The following is a 15,672-nucleotide window of genomic DNA, read 5'->3' as shown; positions in this document are numbered from 1 at the left end:
TGTTGTTGTTGTAGAGAGGGCTTACAGCCGGCTGTCTAGAATCCCCACACTGGTACAGCTGGTTATTCATACAGAGAGACAGGGGCTTCCCTTCAGCTAGACTGTTGGGCCGTCACTGCTGTCACTGCTGTCGTCCAGCAACAAACCTCTTCAAATGTTCAAAGTATTTAGACCGTGCTCCGATTTCCCTGCAATGGGTGAGACACTCCCTGATGAGCCACCATAGCAGAGACACCTAGCGAAGGTCGTGTGGCTCTGATCTGCTGTTCTAGGCTCTTCCTGCTGTAACATGGACTCAGACCCACTCAACTCAGTATGATCAAAAGGGAAGGCTACTCATTGGTTCCACAGAACCCATGAACAGGGAAACCTGGCAGAGTGAGTCAGGAACTACAGACAATCTCCAGGAACACTCTGTGTTCCCTCTTTTTGGATTCCTTCCAGCACCCCCAAATTGGTGACTCTCGTTTGGGAGTTCCAACCTCGATGCTAACTCCTGCTGTCTGTCCTGACGACTTTGTACTGGCACCGACCTTTTGTTCCCTAAACAGTTGTTGCAGCTATTCATAAGAATGCACTTGGCAAACCATTGTCATCCTCTCATTGGATCCTCACTACAAGCCTTGTGATCATTCATTCATTCATTCATTCAATATGTGTTTACAAGTTTCACTATGTGCATGGCCATCCATAAAGTGCTAGGGACACACTTCAGGAAAACAACACAAAGCAGACCAATTCCTCTCTTCTTGAAGCTTCCATGCTAAGGGCATCGAGCCTCAGAAAGTGGCCGTTATGATCCCGATAAAATACATGGGGAAACTGAGCCTCAGAGCTGCCATGTAATTCCCCTACCACACAGGCTCCTGAGATTCAGTTTTCAGTCTTTCAATCTGCCTAACTCCCTTTTTGGCTCTTTTACACAGCAAGCTGTGCCATTGCAGGATCCCTGCGGAAGCACACAGCTTCCCACAATGCCTTCCGAAGAGAAGGCTAAAGGACAGGAACACATTCTCACACCTTTGCGTTCTAACACTCCAGGTGGTGCAGGTGGAGTCCCGCTGGCAGCATCCTGAAACACAGTCAACTCCTCCACTGTGAACGGATCTTATTAACATGGTAATCCTTGCTACCGTCTATCGAGCAGGTGCACCGTGTGCTTTCTGTGAGCTTTAAAATATCTCCGTGGAGAGCAAAGGTGCCGGGTCTATTCTCTGAGAAAACAATAAGAAATTAGAACAGGGAAGGGGGTGCGGAAGGACTAGTTGGGGTTTTAAATAATTTCCCAAATGTTAATTGCTGCTGCTCCTGTTTGTTGTTTCTGGTAGAATCGAATTGGCTTTATAGAATGTTCTTATCAGTCTGGAGGTATTGGTGGTGTTCTTAAACACTGTGGCAGAGAACCTGCTCTTGGCTCTCAGGGCAAAGGCAGATGGAAAGTGCGAGGCGGTGACTAGCCAGCTCGCAGCATCCTTGCCTGTGACCTCAGTGCCAACTCAGAAAATAAAGCTAGGATAGCTGTCTGCGGGGTTTCCAGCCTTGGCCTTGGCATAGGCGTCTGTCTCCGAGTCACTCACTACTGCTGTATGCTCACTGGCCCTGAGGCCCTCTCTCATTCCTCAGCCCATTCTGATCAGGAAAATGCTCAAATGATGGGAGGAAGAAGGTGGGGAAGGAGAGAGCGACTCTTAGGGAGCAAGAGGGCTCTTTGAAAGTGACACTTTAAGGAGTCGGAAGCTAGGAAATGATGAAGAAGCAACATATTACTCAAACTTCTGATCTGGGAATAGGAAGCCAGTTCAACACTCCCCATTTCTGTCTGAGCGGGGATGTGCTATGCTCTGGATTCAGTAATCTACAGTCCTCTAAGGCAGAGACCTAGCAGCTCTGTCAGCCTGAACTTAATTCTTTACAAGATGGTCATGGGTAGGAACTGAGCTTATCTGGCACTTACTGTCCCTACTGTGTGCCAATCATTGCTGGCAGCAGAGAACCCCCCCCCCATGTGAGTTCATCCCCAGGAGGCAGTCCCCTATAGGCAGAGCTCAGTTCCTCTGCTTTGCCCACCCCCCTCCTCCGTGGGATTCTCTGCTGCTACATGTGGTTTTGTTCCAGGCTCAACTGATACTTTGTTTTCTATTTAAAGCAAGAAACTAACAGAGCAGTGGAGAAACAATTGCACCACAAAGAAAAGAAGAATGGGAAAAAATGAGTAACTCTGGAAGCAGTGTGGGATACAGAGAGGAGCCTTGGATGCTCTGTCTAAGGCTTGGAGAAGGTGATGGATCAATTTCTAGCTTGCAGATCACAAAGGATAAGTAGCTTCCTGATCGCTTGCAAATGGCAACTGGTTTCACACTAGAGATGAGGACTGGTGGTCATTCTGTCAGAGTTCAACCCTGTCAGATTGGTAGCTGTGCACCCCTGCATAAGTTCTGACCTTCTCTGTACTTCGTAAAACTAAGACTAATATCACCTGGAACTGAGAAGAAGGCTTATTGGTTAATAGCACTTGTTGCTTTTGAAGAGCTGGGTTTGATTCCCAGCACCCACTCGGTGGCTAACAACAGTCTGTAACCTGAATTCCAGGGAGTCTAACACCCTCTTCTGGTCTCCTATGTTGCTGCACACATATGTGCTCCGGGGACATACATGCAGGCCAAACACTTATACTCACAAAGAAATAAATCTTTGGAAAAGAATATTTCCACCACGGTGGAGCTATCATGAAGAACAACCGGATGAGTATGAGGCAGAGCAAAGCATCACTCGCAGCTTCTTGGCAGTGGCCCCATAACTGGTATTTGAGTGTGCAAGGCAGAATGTACTAGTACACACCCCATAGCTGTAGAAGAAGCCACCTCCAGCACTAAGTGGGTTTGGGACACCGGATCTGTCAGCACTTCTCTCTGAGCCCCAGCTTCCTCACTGGCCTGACCAGCGCTGCCCCTACTGAATTCTAACCGTAACTGCAAGTCATCCACGTTGGGTGCTTGGCATAGTTCCCAGGCCTGGCAGTTGCTCAGGAGGTGCCCAGCACTACGGTCTCACACCGTCATTGTCATCTTTAAACAGTTTCCCTCAGCCCACTGGTAAGCCATTGGTCATCCTTTACATTTTAAAGGCGCATTCCTTAGAATTATAACCATAAGAACGGGGCTGGGAACACAGATCAATCTCTTGCCAGATGCTCTACAGGTCCATCTGTAATACTGCAAGGAAATAAGAAACACCTCATGTGGATGTGTGAGAGGGTGGGGAACCATTCAAAACTAGGTAGAAACTATCAAGGCCTGTTCCTGCCCTGCCTGAAAACCCAGCAATGACAGGTGACACTGGTGGCTCTCCTCATGCTTTGTCTGTGTGCTCATGGGCCAGCATGCTTTCATTTACATAAACAGGGTGCACTCTGCCGAGGCGTTACCTCATGCTCAGCCTTTTATTAAAGACTGTCTGTGGGAGTCCCAGAAGGCTTGCCCCTGAGTCTTCTTCCCAGCGCTGGAACCCTGCCTCAGGCTTTCACATTTGGTCAGGCTGGGTGTCTCTCACATGAACTTGGAAAGATTTCCTTTTTTCTTTTATGACAGCAGTTGGGACAAGGGATAGGTGGCCACAAAGGCTCTAGGATGTCAGCCAGGTGTCCCTTCTAGTCACCTGGCTTAGATGAAGACAGACCTGGAAGGGAGAAATGGCTGGCTTGTGGTTTTCTAGGAATGGATACTGATGGTGGGATTTCAGGCTTCCCAAGGCCAAAGCCAGCAGTTCGCAGTGTGGCTAAGGCTCAGGCAAGGAGGCTCTGGCTTCAGTCCCTGGCTAGATCAGGCGTTGAATCTTGACATAGTGCAATTTTCCTTTACATTCCCTTAGATATTTCACAGGGTGGCTCCTACTCAGGACAGGTCCATATGATGAAGGCCTTTCTGGCTTGTGGTGGCTCCTGGGCATCATGTGTGCATAACTGTGTACTGGGCAGGCTTCTTTCTGTGCCTGCCACCCACCTACCTCATGGCTGCGACAGAACAAACACATTTGAATGTCATCCTGAATGGCCCTTTGAAAGTGTGAGTGGCAGGTCCAGACACACCTCTCTGGTGCAGACAGGAAATCTGATGCCAAAAAATCCCCACAACAAACAAACAAAAACCAACAAACAAAACACCCCCCCCCCAAACCAAAACCAGCTTGGTTTTCACAGACCTGTAGTTACTGCTCTCTGTGCAAATCCTCAAAGAAGGGGAATGAGATTTAAAATCACTAGCGGGCAAAGGTGACATTTTGTAGATTGCTAAGCAGGAAGAATGCCAGCTTAGTAAAATCAGCATAGAATGGTGCAGTGCAAAAGCCTCCTTCAGGATCACTGGGACCCAGGGACACCCCAGTCCCTGTCAGCAGCACCAATCATAGCACTAGCTTGTCAGGAGAACACACATGAGTGACATTTAGTATTTAGGAATCTGTAAGCCTTTCATTATTGCTGTGCACTAGTGAACATGCAAATTAGTCTCTCCAGAGCGTATACAATACGCAGTTCTACCAAGCATCCTTTCACCCAGTTCTCCCCACCCCCACCGCTTCCCAAATCACATCAAGCCTAAGACTCAAAACATCTCACGGGACTTCAGAGAGCACTGCATTTTCTGCTCTTCTTTTCTCATCAGAAGCCTTTGCAGGCCAGAGACGATGGGAAACTCGCCCCATGTAAGTCACAGCTGACAGGGCCATGCTGACAAGGATGAGTACTTGTCCCATGAGCCATGCACTCCTCAGTCCACAGGAGAAAACCGATAGCACTGAGTTCCCCAAGGAAATGGCTTGACAAACAGTAAGGCGGGAACAGAAGAGCGAGGGCGCACTATACTTTCCGTTCTGCAGGAGTTAATAAACAGTCTTCAGAACAGGTAGGCGAAATGCCTGGCACCATGGCATCTCCTGCATCCGTCTGTCGCCTCTCATTGTACGGCAATGACAGCCAAGTCGGTTCCTCCTTGATATTAAATAACAAGGCACAGCCAGCTCTGGAGCAACTGTTTCCTTGGAGGATGTTTTAGTTTGAATGGCAACATTTATGAATGTCCAGAAAGCCCTTAGATCTATTTGATGAATGAACACACAGAGGACAACCATGACCGTTCCCAGCTGGTCAGTGATGCCCACATTTCACTCTGTGAGGGACCATGGCAGGCAGATGAAATCCATGCACCTTCAGGAAGTTTCCTCTCTCGTTACATCTGATATAGTTAGATACAAAGATACAGTACCAAAGTTCAGTACAATTCTGCTGCTCCAACCCAAACCCATTGTAGATTTAAAAAAAAAAAACGCAGATATCCAAAAATCATATTCTATGAACCAAACAATAATAATTTACCTATAAGTGAGCCAACACACGCATGCCACAGGTAGTGTACATGGCTTATGGATGTTAGAGGGAGGGAGAGAAAGGAGGATAGACAAAAAGATGGAGGGAGGGGTTTCAGGAAAAAGGTGAGAGGCAGAGCTGCCTGGCTGAGCAGAAGTTTACCCCAAAGCCCCTGAAGTGTCCTCCACCCTTCAGCCACATCAGAGATGCACGTGTCTAGAGTTGGGGATGGGGTTGGGGTTTCAGGTGTTGGGGGTGAAAGAAGAGAGGGGAAAGCCTTTGTAATCAATCAAGTTCTGGTTAGGCATCAGAAACATCTAGGCCCATATGTGCACTTTCTTATAAAAGAATCTAGTTTTGAAAAAGAACCTTGTTGAATAAGTTTATCAAGAACCCTGAACTCGGTTGGGTGGTGGCAGCAAGTCTTTAATCTCAGCACTGAAGAAGCAGGCAGATCTCCGTGAGTCCGAGGCAAGCTTGGTCTATAGAGCTAGTTCTAGGATAGCCAAGGCTATATGGAGAAACCATGTCTCAAAAATTAACAACCAAACCACCACCACCACCACCACCACCAACCACCAAACCACCACCACCATTACCACCACCACCAACAACAACCAAACCACCACCACACCACCACCACCAACAACAACAACCAAACCACCACCACACCACCACCACCACCACCAACAACCAAACCACCACCATACCACCACCACCATACCACCACCACCATACCACCACCACCATACCACCACCACCATACCACCACCACCACCAACAACAACAAAACCACCACCACCAACAACAACAACCAAACCAATAACAACAACAAAAAACAACGGGCCTGAACTCTAGATATCTGATTGTCAGGATTTTGATCAAGGTGAAACTCTACCATACCAGATCAGGGTTGGTCAGCTAGGGATGTGGCTAACTAGTAAAGTATTCCATTTCCACGGGGCTTTCACCTAACATGTAACTTGCTGGACATAGGACTGGGGCTGAGGCCAGGATACCATCATCTTCTGATTCATAACCCACATGCAACTTGACTTCTCAGTGTCTCACAGGCCTGGCTTCAGCACGAGCCTCTCACTAGACTGCCCAGTGAGATGGAAAGTCACTCAGGCAGACTGGGAAAGCCTGCGCCGTGTGGTGGCACTTGACAGGGACGTCACGGAGACTGAAGTAAGGTGCAATGATATGCACAGGGGTAGGGGAGAGGAACGTTTAGTCCAGACTGGTTAGGAATCAGAGCCCAAAGCAGCTGGAGACAACATCCCAAGGGGCGCCTGTCACCTGGGCGCCTGTGGCAGCTGCACCAAACATCAAACTCCTTCTTTTCAAGACCATTCAAAGACCTGTGCACAAAGCACAGCCAAACAGAGAAAAAACAAACAGGCCTTACCGGGGGCCCTGGTGGGGGTGGAGGGGGAGGAGCCCCCAGAGGTGGAGGGGGTGGAGGAAGAGGTGGGGGTGGTGGTGGTGGCACCGGCATATGTCACACAGCGTTGGCGTCTCTTGCTTACAAATGGCTCCAAGAGAGTAGGTTCTGGTCTGCAAAAGAGGAAAGGGATTGTTATTAACATGGATGTGTTTTGTACACAGCTGATGCAGGTCTTGTTGACACCTTCGTTTGTAGACATCTCCAGTCTTTCCCTACTTCCTCAGCTCATCTGATTGTCCAGTCAGCCACTGAGCGCTCACGGGAGGCAAGCCTGGGCTAGTGCAGGCAGCGAGGGAAGCAGAGAGATTCTAATTTGGCGATAAGACTGATGGAATTTACTCTCCACTCTCCACAGAAAGGGAATATTTAAGTACTTGCACAGTCTCTCTCACACTCCCCCACACACACACCTCCCCCATTCTAAAGCAATTTCCCGATGACTCCTTCATCACTAACCTTCGGTTTTATCAGTTTTAATGTGTTCTGAACAAACACCATCTTCATACACAGAATGACATCCGACCGCTTAATGTGGCACGCTCAGCCTCACAGGAGCCAGCCTTAAGCAAGGCCTACGAGTGCTCTCATCTTCCCGTGTCTTTCTAGTATGTCAGCTATCCCTTTCCTCGCTTTTCCCTTACTGCATTTCTGCATAGCTGTCTTCAGTGCAGTCTTCTTGAATAGACTTTCTACCTGGTGTTTGTGATACACAGAGCTTCTGGCAAGGTTCTATAAATACTGTTCTGTTTCTAATGGCTTTATTTCTTTGCACACCCCCCTCCGTGTGTGTGTGTGTGTGTGTGTGCGCGCGCGCGCGCGTGCCTGCACATATATACTTCTTCACTGCTACAGAGGCAAAACCAACCAACCAACATGATACTGTAACACTGCCACCACGGTATTTCTCTTTACCTTTTTCATGGTGCAGACTTTGAAACAAGCTAATCACAGTTCCCACAACAATCCTTCACAAACAGCAGGGCTGCCCTGGCTTACATTGGTATAGGCCACAATAGTCACAGCTTCAGACTTGGTCTGACTGTGATGGGGTGATGAAACAAGGACACAGACACAGGCACAGAACAGCTGGGATCGGGTGTCCTGTCTGCTCCAATGGAAGTGTACCGCCAGCAGCCGGGAAACTCGGCATTTATTACCCATCGCAGAATGAGGAGACAGGCTATTGCATACAGCTGAACGCCGAGGCCGATTTAGCTGATCTTGGCAGGAGGTCTCTATAAAGGGGGTTCACACCCTCAGCTCAGCTGTACCACATCTTTCATTAACCAACCAGCTCGTGTTGCTTGGTCTGCAAAGATTTAAAAATGCTTTTCAGGCCAAGAAAGGAATGAGGGCCCACAGGGCAAGAATAATTCTTTTGTCTCTCCCTTGTGCCCTTGTTTTTTTTTACCTGGCTTTGTCCCAAGGAACTGGGGAGCAATTAGGTACCCCTGGGATCCAGCCTTGCTGAAATCACAGGGCATAATTTTCCAAAGTTTGGGATTAAAGGACATTTTTGTGTGTATGCTTTAGGGCTGTGGAAGCTTTTCTCCCCCCTTAACAGATATAATCATTAAATGACTTTCCAGAGAGGTACTTTTTAGAGCCTGACAGTTAAGAATACTGAGCCCCAGGAAGTCACGGGCTGCACCAGCAAGCTCTCTGATGCTTTTTGCTCTCTTCAACCATTAAACAGTTTGTTTTTTTTTAAATTTTGTTCTGAAGTTTATTCAAAATGCTTAAGATATTTAAAAAGCCAGATATCCAAAAGCTTTTATATTCTTTTCCAACCTGTGAAATATTCAAAACAGTAGCATTTGCACACACATTAGCTATTTAAACAGGAGGGAGAATTTAAATAGACTGGGACTCAGGTCTGCTTGGCTTCTTCCCCAGGTACATTTTATCTGGAAAAAAGAAGGGCTCTAAGACACCATGCTTATCTCAAACAAGGTCCATATGACAGATCCTCTATACAAGGAATACCACACACGTCCCAGGACACAGCAGCCGTGCTCAGCATCACCGTGAATAACTAGAGTAACCATCATGAAAGGAAGAGCCCCACGGAAGCTGGAGCAGCAAGGAGGGCAAAAGCATCCCAGTCTGGAGTGGGGCATAATAAATGAAATTACTGAGTTTTCAAAAGGCAAGCAGGAGGCTCTGTCCTTAGCAGAAATGGCATCAAAACAGGGGGACAGAAGTGTCTGCTCATGTGGAGAGACGAGTAGAGCCTGTGTGGTGCTCAACTGCTCTGCACATGTCTCTGACCTTGGATGAGGTAGGTGTTTGTCTTGTGCTCTCACTCTCTCTTTAAACACATTTTCTAGAAAATACAAGGAATCCCCTGTGGCGTGAGCCAGCCAGAGTCCAGGACCCCTTCCCCAGCTCCCCTTGTAAGGAGAGAGCGAGCTGTGGTCACAGATTGGAATAGGACAACAAAGAGGGCTAGAGGGGTGAGGCCTAGTTGTGGCATGGAGGCCCACATTCAGCCCTCAATACCTGGTACCGCACAGGAATGCAAGCCCAGTACTGGGTGGAACTTCCTCCTCTCTCTGCAAGCAAAGCCACGTGTCCAGCTTTTATTTTAATTCAGTTTTGAAATGTGGCTAATTATGGTTTTCCTTCAGTATCTACGAGGGTCAGTTCCAGGAACTTCCACGGATACCAAATACTTAGACATTCAAATGCTTGTATTTGCTATGTGACATATGTAGTTATTTGCATGTCACCGACACGCAGCCTTGGACTGTTCTAGGTCTCCTATAGACTATCCAAAATACCTAATCCAATGTAAGCTCTGTGCAAACAGTCACTGCACTGCATCCTTCGGGGAATAACGGCAACGGGAGGAAAAGATACAGACGGACGGACAGATAGGGATGTACAGGTATGTGTGCGTGCATGTGAGCATACATGTGCTCAGCACAGATGCAGTGTTCTCAAGTGTTCTCAGTCTGCAGGTGGTTTAATCAGCAGATGCAGTATGCATGGATGTGGAGGGATGTCCGCATTTCTAAAAGCATCTGTGTGCCCCAGTGGGCCAACAGAACCTGTGTGTCACACAGCTCTCACAAACTGCTGGACTGCAAACTCTTTCCAGAGAGCTCTGCTTGTGTGTGTGTGACGGGGGTGGGCCCCTCCCTAATACAGGTGATACACTTATCTGTAGCCCCTGGGTCTCCTTCTTTCTTTGCAAGGCCAGCCATCTGTGTCCACTCAGAGGGAGAATTTGAGCATAAGGTTTTCTATGTCCCCCTTTGTCTTAACACTTCTAATAGAGCTTCTTCAGTTGGTTGGCTCCTGAGCCCAAATGGCAGAATAGGGATGCGCTTCCTCTGACTGACCGAACAAGGCTGAAGGAACCCCAGGAGGTAACCCACACTCACACTACAGCGCACCTGTTCCATCTAAGGTCCAGTCACTCCAGCCTATTTATTACAAGGGTCCCACAGCCAGGACAGGGTAACTTCTGACTCTGGGCAGACACAGTGAGAATTAAGGGTGCTCAAAATACGTATGGAAATTTTGCACGCCTGTAAATACACAATAATCAAGGAGTTTATGGCTTGGAGATGGTCTGCAGGTGACCTATAGTAACGTCCTGTTGATACCTGCTATCTAGAAGATTCTCTGAGCAACCTGTCCAGGATGTCCTGTCCAGCCCACTCTCTCCCATAAGTCTGACTTCCTGCTGGCACAGTATACATGATACAAGATTGCTGGGAATGTTCGCCTTTTGAGGAGAGAACTTAGAGGAAGGGCACATTGACCTGAGTAAAAGGGGACAGGGGAGGGGAAACAAAAACAGCACAGGATTAAAAAAAAAGAAAAAAATCCCCACACACACATGCACACACACACACACACTAACTCACACACATGCACACACATACCACACACACACACTATCTCACATACATGCACACACACACCACACACACACCACAGTAACTTACACACATGCACACACACAACTGCCTACACACACTAACTCACACACATGCACACACACACCACCACCTACACACAATACACTAACTCACACACACACCACACACATACATATAACATGTATACACACACACAACGCACACTAACTCACACACATGCACACACACACACTATCTCACATACATGCACACACACACACCACACACACACCACAGTAACTTCCACACATGCACACACACACAACTGCCTACACACACTAACTCACACACATGCACACACACACCACCACCTACACACAATACACTAACTCACACACACACCACACACACATACATATAACATGTATACACACACACAACGCACACTAACTCACACACACACACACACACTAACTCACACACATGCACACACATACCACACACACACACTAACTCACATACATGCAGACACACACACCACACACACACCACAGTAATTTACACACATGCACACACACAAACTGCCTACATACACTAACTCACACACATGCACACACACACCACCACCTACACACAATACACTAACTCACACACACACCACACACACATACATGTAACATGTATACACACACACAACACACACTAACTCACACACATGCACACACACATACACACCACACACATACATATAACATGTATACACACACACAACACACACTAACTCACACACATGCACACACACATACACACCACACACACTAACTCACACACATGCACACACACATACACACCACACACACACACATACACACACACCACACTAACTCACACAACGCACACACACAGACCCAACTTGAACTTACATTTCTAGCATATTCTATAAATTTTAGATAAAATTCCAGCCATAAAGACCAAAGTCATATGACTCGCAGAACAACAGATGAAGGTAATTCCTATTTGTTGATAGAATGAAGCCAACCTTGGGAAAAATAAAACATCTTGTTTTCTCTCTTGTAACTCCTGGATTTCATATAGCTACATAAAATCAGGTATGCATATATGGCATTCAGAGTAAAACTGTCTAGGGGGGTAGAGGGGACTAGTGGCGAGGGAGGTGGGAGGACACGGGAGTAGCAGGAACTAGGGGGAGTATGCTTAGCATAGAACATATCCTGTGTGAACACTTAGGGAGCCCTTGGACTGTATTATGACAAGCCGCAGGGAACCCAGCCACGGCTCACAGCAGTGACTTTCCTAGAGCTTCTCACATAAGGATACTTAGATTGCTTTAGGAAATTCATGCAGAGCGCCGGAGGGGCTGCTGTCCCGATCCAGGGCCCAGCATTCTCCACACTAAGCTGATCTCAGTCGTTTGTCTGCAGGTGGCTTTTATAGCTTTTAGAATACCCACATACCACCTGAACTTATGTGTTTAGCATTTCCTATAAATCGACTCATGTTTTTAGATAAATGCATTTACTCTGAAAAGGAAACTTTAAATTTTGGCTGTGAATGGTAAGGTAAGAGCACCTACCATTAAGGGAAGTTATAATAAGTGCGATCATCATCAAACCGACGATGTTTATTCACATGCCCTCGAAACATCTCCAACTCACAGGGGAATCTAAGCCCAATTCTTGGGAGCAAAGGCCTAGGGTAAAGGTAATGCATTTTTCAGAGAAGCTGAACACAAGGTCTCCTCCCCACTCCCCCAGGACAGGCCAACACTGATCCCAGGGGACCACAACACTGATCCCTGGGGACCACAGCACTGGTCCTTAGGGACCACAACCCTGATCCATGGGGACCACATACCTGATCCCTGGGGATCACAGCACTGGTCCTTAGTGACCACAACACTGATCCCTGGGGACCACAACACTGCTGTCCTGGGGACCACAACACTGCTGCCCTGGGGACCACAACCCTGATCCCTGGGGATCACAGCACTGGTCCCTTGGGACCACATTCTGAGAGACTCTGGTAGAAGCTCATGAGAAAGGTAGCATCTGCCAGACACAGGCTCAGCATACATGGCAGTATCTCCCAGTAAGGGATGCACAGGCCAGCTAAGACCTCCTGGGCCTAGGATGCTAAACACTGGCTCACAGCCACAAGCTGTGTCCTCCTTGAGAAAACTGAGTTTTGCACAGATTCAATGACTTTCGGAAGGCCGAGCCCATGCAAATGGCGGGCTGTACTTAGGGATGGAAATGACTAAGGCAGGGTAAGGATGCCTGTCTCATTTCAGAGCAGCATTCCCGGCAGCCCGGGAAGGACTGCCGCACCCGAGAAGCATCAGTCCGACATCAGCCCTGTAGCTCTGTCCTGCTCAGACGTCCCAGTAAGTTATTAGCTGAACAAGTAAGTAGTTAGGCTCACCTATGTGGGGTCTAAAAGGATTCACTCCTTAGCCACCATCAGTACGAAACTCAGTGTCACACTTGGAATGAGCTCATAAGTCAGTTTCCTTTTACTAGACTCTTGCTGAAATGCAAATCGGTTACCAGCTCATTCACTGAATTCTTTATAATGTTCGAACAGCACTTGGTGAAGGGAAAGTTGGAGATATTGATAATATTCATCATGACTCAAACACATAATAACCACTCTGTCTTTTCTTTTTTTCTACCACTGGGATGACTAAAAGGAGAACTGGGATCATTAAAATTATATTCATCACACACCTGTAAGGAAGCATGACTTTATGTAATAGTTACATTTCTAAAAACGCACATCTCTGCTTTTGAAAAACAGAGTTCACCTTATTCATTAATGCAATCATATCATTACCCATTATAATATAACAAATCGCCTTATAAAATGAAGGCTACCTCTTTAATTTGTGCCGCAAGATTTAACCAGGAGGGTGTTTTTAATTTAACAGCTGGGTGGTACCTCTTCCCTGGGAACTAGGAATTATGCGGAAATGCTGTCCTTTGGGGTAACATCACGTGGACTAGAGATGGCGATGAGTCACCTGCCAGACACAGGCTCAGCATCCTTGGCAGTGTCTTCCCAGTAAGGGATGCACAGGCCAGCTAAGGCCTCCTGGCCCTAAGATGCCTAATGGATAAGGTGGACTCTGATTTTCAAAAGAAGATGTGCATTTTTTAAGAAGCATAGCTATTACATAAGGTGAAGCTTCCTGGAATTACAGATGGTTAGAGCTGCCCCACGTGGGTGGGTCCTAAAGAGTAGTAAGTGTTGTTAACCACTGAGCCATCTTTCCTGGCATGCCTTATTATTGTGGAGAAAAGCAATGCCGGTTTTTGTGATAGCTAAGGAAGAATGATACAGCTTTAGAGACATTATCCACATCACAGGATTCCAGAGGGATAATATAAGACCCAAAAGTTTATACCCAGCTAAACTGCCATCGCAGCAAAAAGGCAAGTGTACATGTTTTAAATATGCCACATTCAAGTTCCTGGATGTGCACTGATGTACACAGGAAAGGCCTGGTTCTACAGTTAGCAAGTATGACTGCCATTTATTTGGGCCTACTTTCTCTTCCCAGCTCCCACTTAGCTCTCGGTTTTCCCTATATACATTGCATGTCTTCTCTTGTATGTGGAATCTTGATGTAAGTGTGTATGTGCGTGTGCATGTGTATATGTGTGTGCATGTACATGTGTGTAATACATATGTGTATGTGTGTGTGCATGTGTGTGTGTGCGTGTGCATATGTGTATGATGGGAATCGAAACAGGATCATGATGGAGAGGGGAGGATCTTCAGGGTGAGATGGGGGCAGCAGGGAGTGCCATTTGGAGGAAGTAGGAGAATAGGGAGAGGGTAGGAAAGGATGGTGAGGGTGAGTAAAAACAAAGCATTCTAACTTTAAAGATATTAAAAAGAAAGAAATACAGCTAGTATCCAAACTGCAATCCTGATATACAAACTATCAACCAAGAGAGATGTAACCAGCAAGAATCATCAGGGAAAAAGGGACACAAAGTGGAGAATACATGCATATTGATTTTTTAGCTATTATGGAGAGAGTCAAAATACTTTTGAAGTGACCACATACATTCAAGAATAAAAGTATATTAAAAGGTGTAATGTAGATACTAGAAAAATTAAGGAGAGCGATCCTATCGGCCAAAACTGAATGGCAGAAAAGAGATTTCAAGAGGAACGGGTGTGTGTGTGTGTGTGTGTGTGTGTGTGTGTGTGTGTGTGTGTTTGGCATTGATTATGGAAAAGGCAGTAGACATTCACTACATTAAAACATGTACAAGCAAAACCATAGCCCAGAGGAATTCAGAGGTTAGAATTAGCTACAGAGGCATTTGGGAAAAATGAAAACAATCTACTTTCAGGTAGAATATAGAAACAAAACAAATTAAAATAGTTCATCAGGTGACACACAAAAAGGCAAATTTAGCAGTAAAACATAACCAGAACAAAATGAAAATAAAAGCAAACATATCTGACCATCAATTCATAAAAATAAGCTAAACTTGCAAGCTACTTAGGGTGTTTTCAAATAGAACTGAAGTCCACCTGTGTGCTGTCTAAATCGTGCACAGTGAATCAGGAAAAGTTGAAATCAGTCCAAAACCATAAATAAGACAAATTCTTTACAATGCCAATGAAGATGCACCAGGAATATCGACTGCCAATTAGTATTGACCAAAGCAATAATGCAAAACTGCAAGGAGTCTGTGGTAGATCATTTCTACAACACCAGAGCCCAGGAAGTGGAGGCAGGAAAGGTACATGTTTGAGGTCAGCCTGAGCGCTACAGTGAGCCTCTCAGGCAAGCAAGCAAGACCATTCTAGGCCACCCAAGGAAGACTGGACAGAATTGGCGTTTTCATTGCGGAACTGTCCGCCCACATCAGACCTATTAGCAGCACTTTTAGCATAATGCTAAAGCTCGGAACATGGCTAAGTACTGAAGTGCCTGCCACAAAGGCATGAGG

At 46.6% G+C, this 15,672-nt stretch overlaps 1 protein-coding gene across 3 annotated transcripts in view; it reads right to left on the bottom strand.

Moving 5' to 3' along the window:
- Wipf3 (WAS/WASL interacting protein family, member 3) overlaps positions 1 to 15,672 on the bottom strand; it is a 79,848-nt gene that overhangs the window by 42,723 nt on the left and 21,453 nt on the right. For all 3 annotated transcript variants that reach the window (XM_039107139.2, NM_001398730.1, NM_147211.3), the window contains exon 2: positions 6,771 to 6,919. In XM_039107139.2, coding sequence (XP_038963067.1) covers positions 6,771 to 6,860 — 90 coding nt within the window. In that variant the 5' untranslated portion in view covers positions 6,861 to 6,919. The remainder of the gene's footprint in view (positions 1 to 6,770; positions 6,920 to 15,672) is intronic.

This window comes from Rattus norvegicus, chromosome 4, assembly GCF_036323735.1.
Source record: "Rattus norvegicus strain BN/NHsdMcwi chromosome 4, GRCr8, whole genome shotgun sequence".
Classification (NCBI taxonomy): domain Eukaryota; kingdom Metazoa; phylum Chordata; class Mammalia; order Rodentia; family Muridae; genus Rattus; species Rattus norvegicus.
The sequence above is the reverse complement of the archived record's forward strand: the minus strand, read 5'-3'. Positions and strand labels throughout refer to the sequence as shown.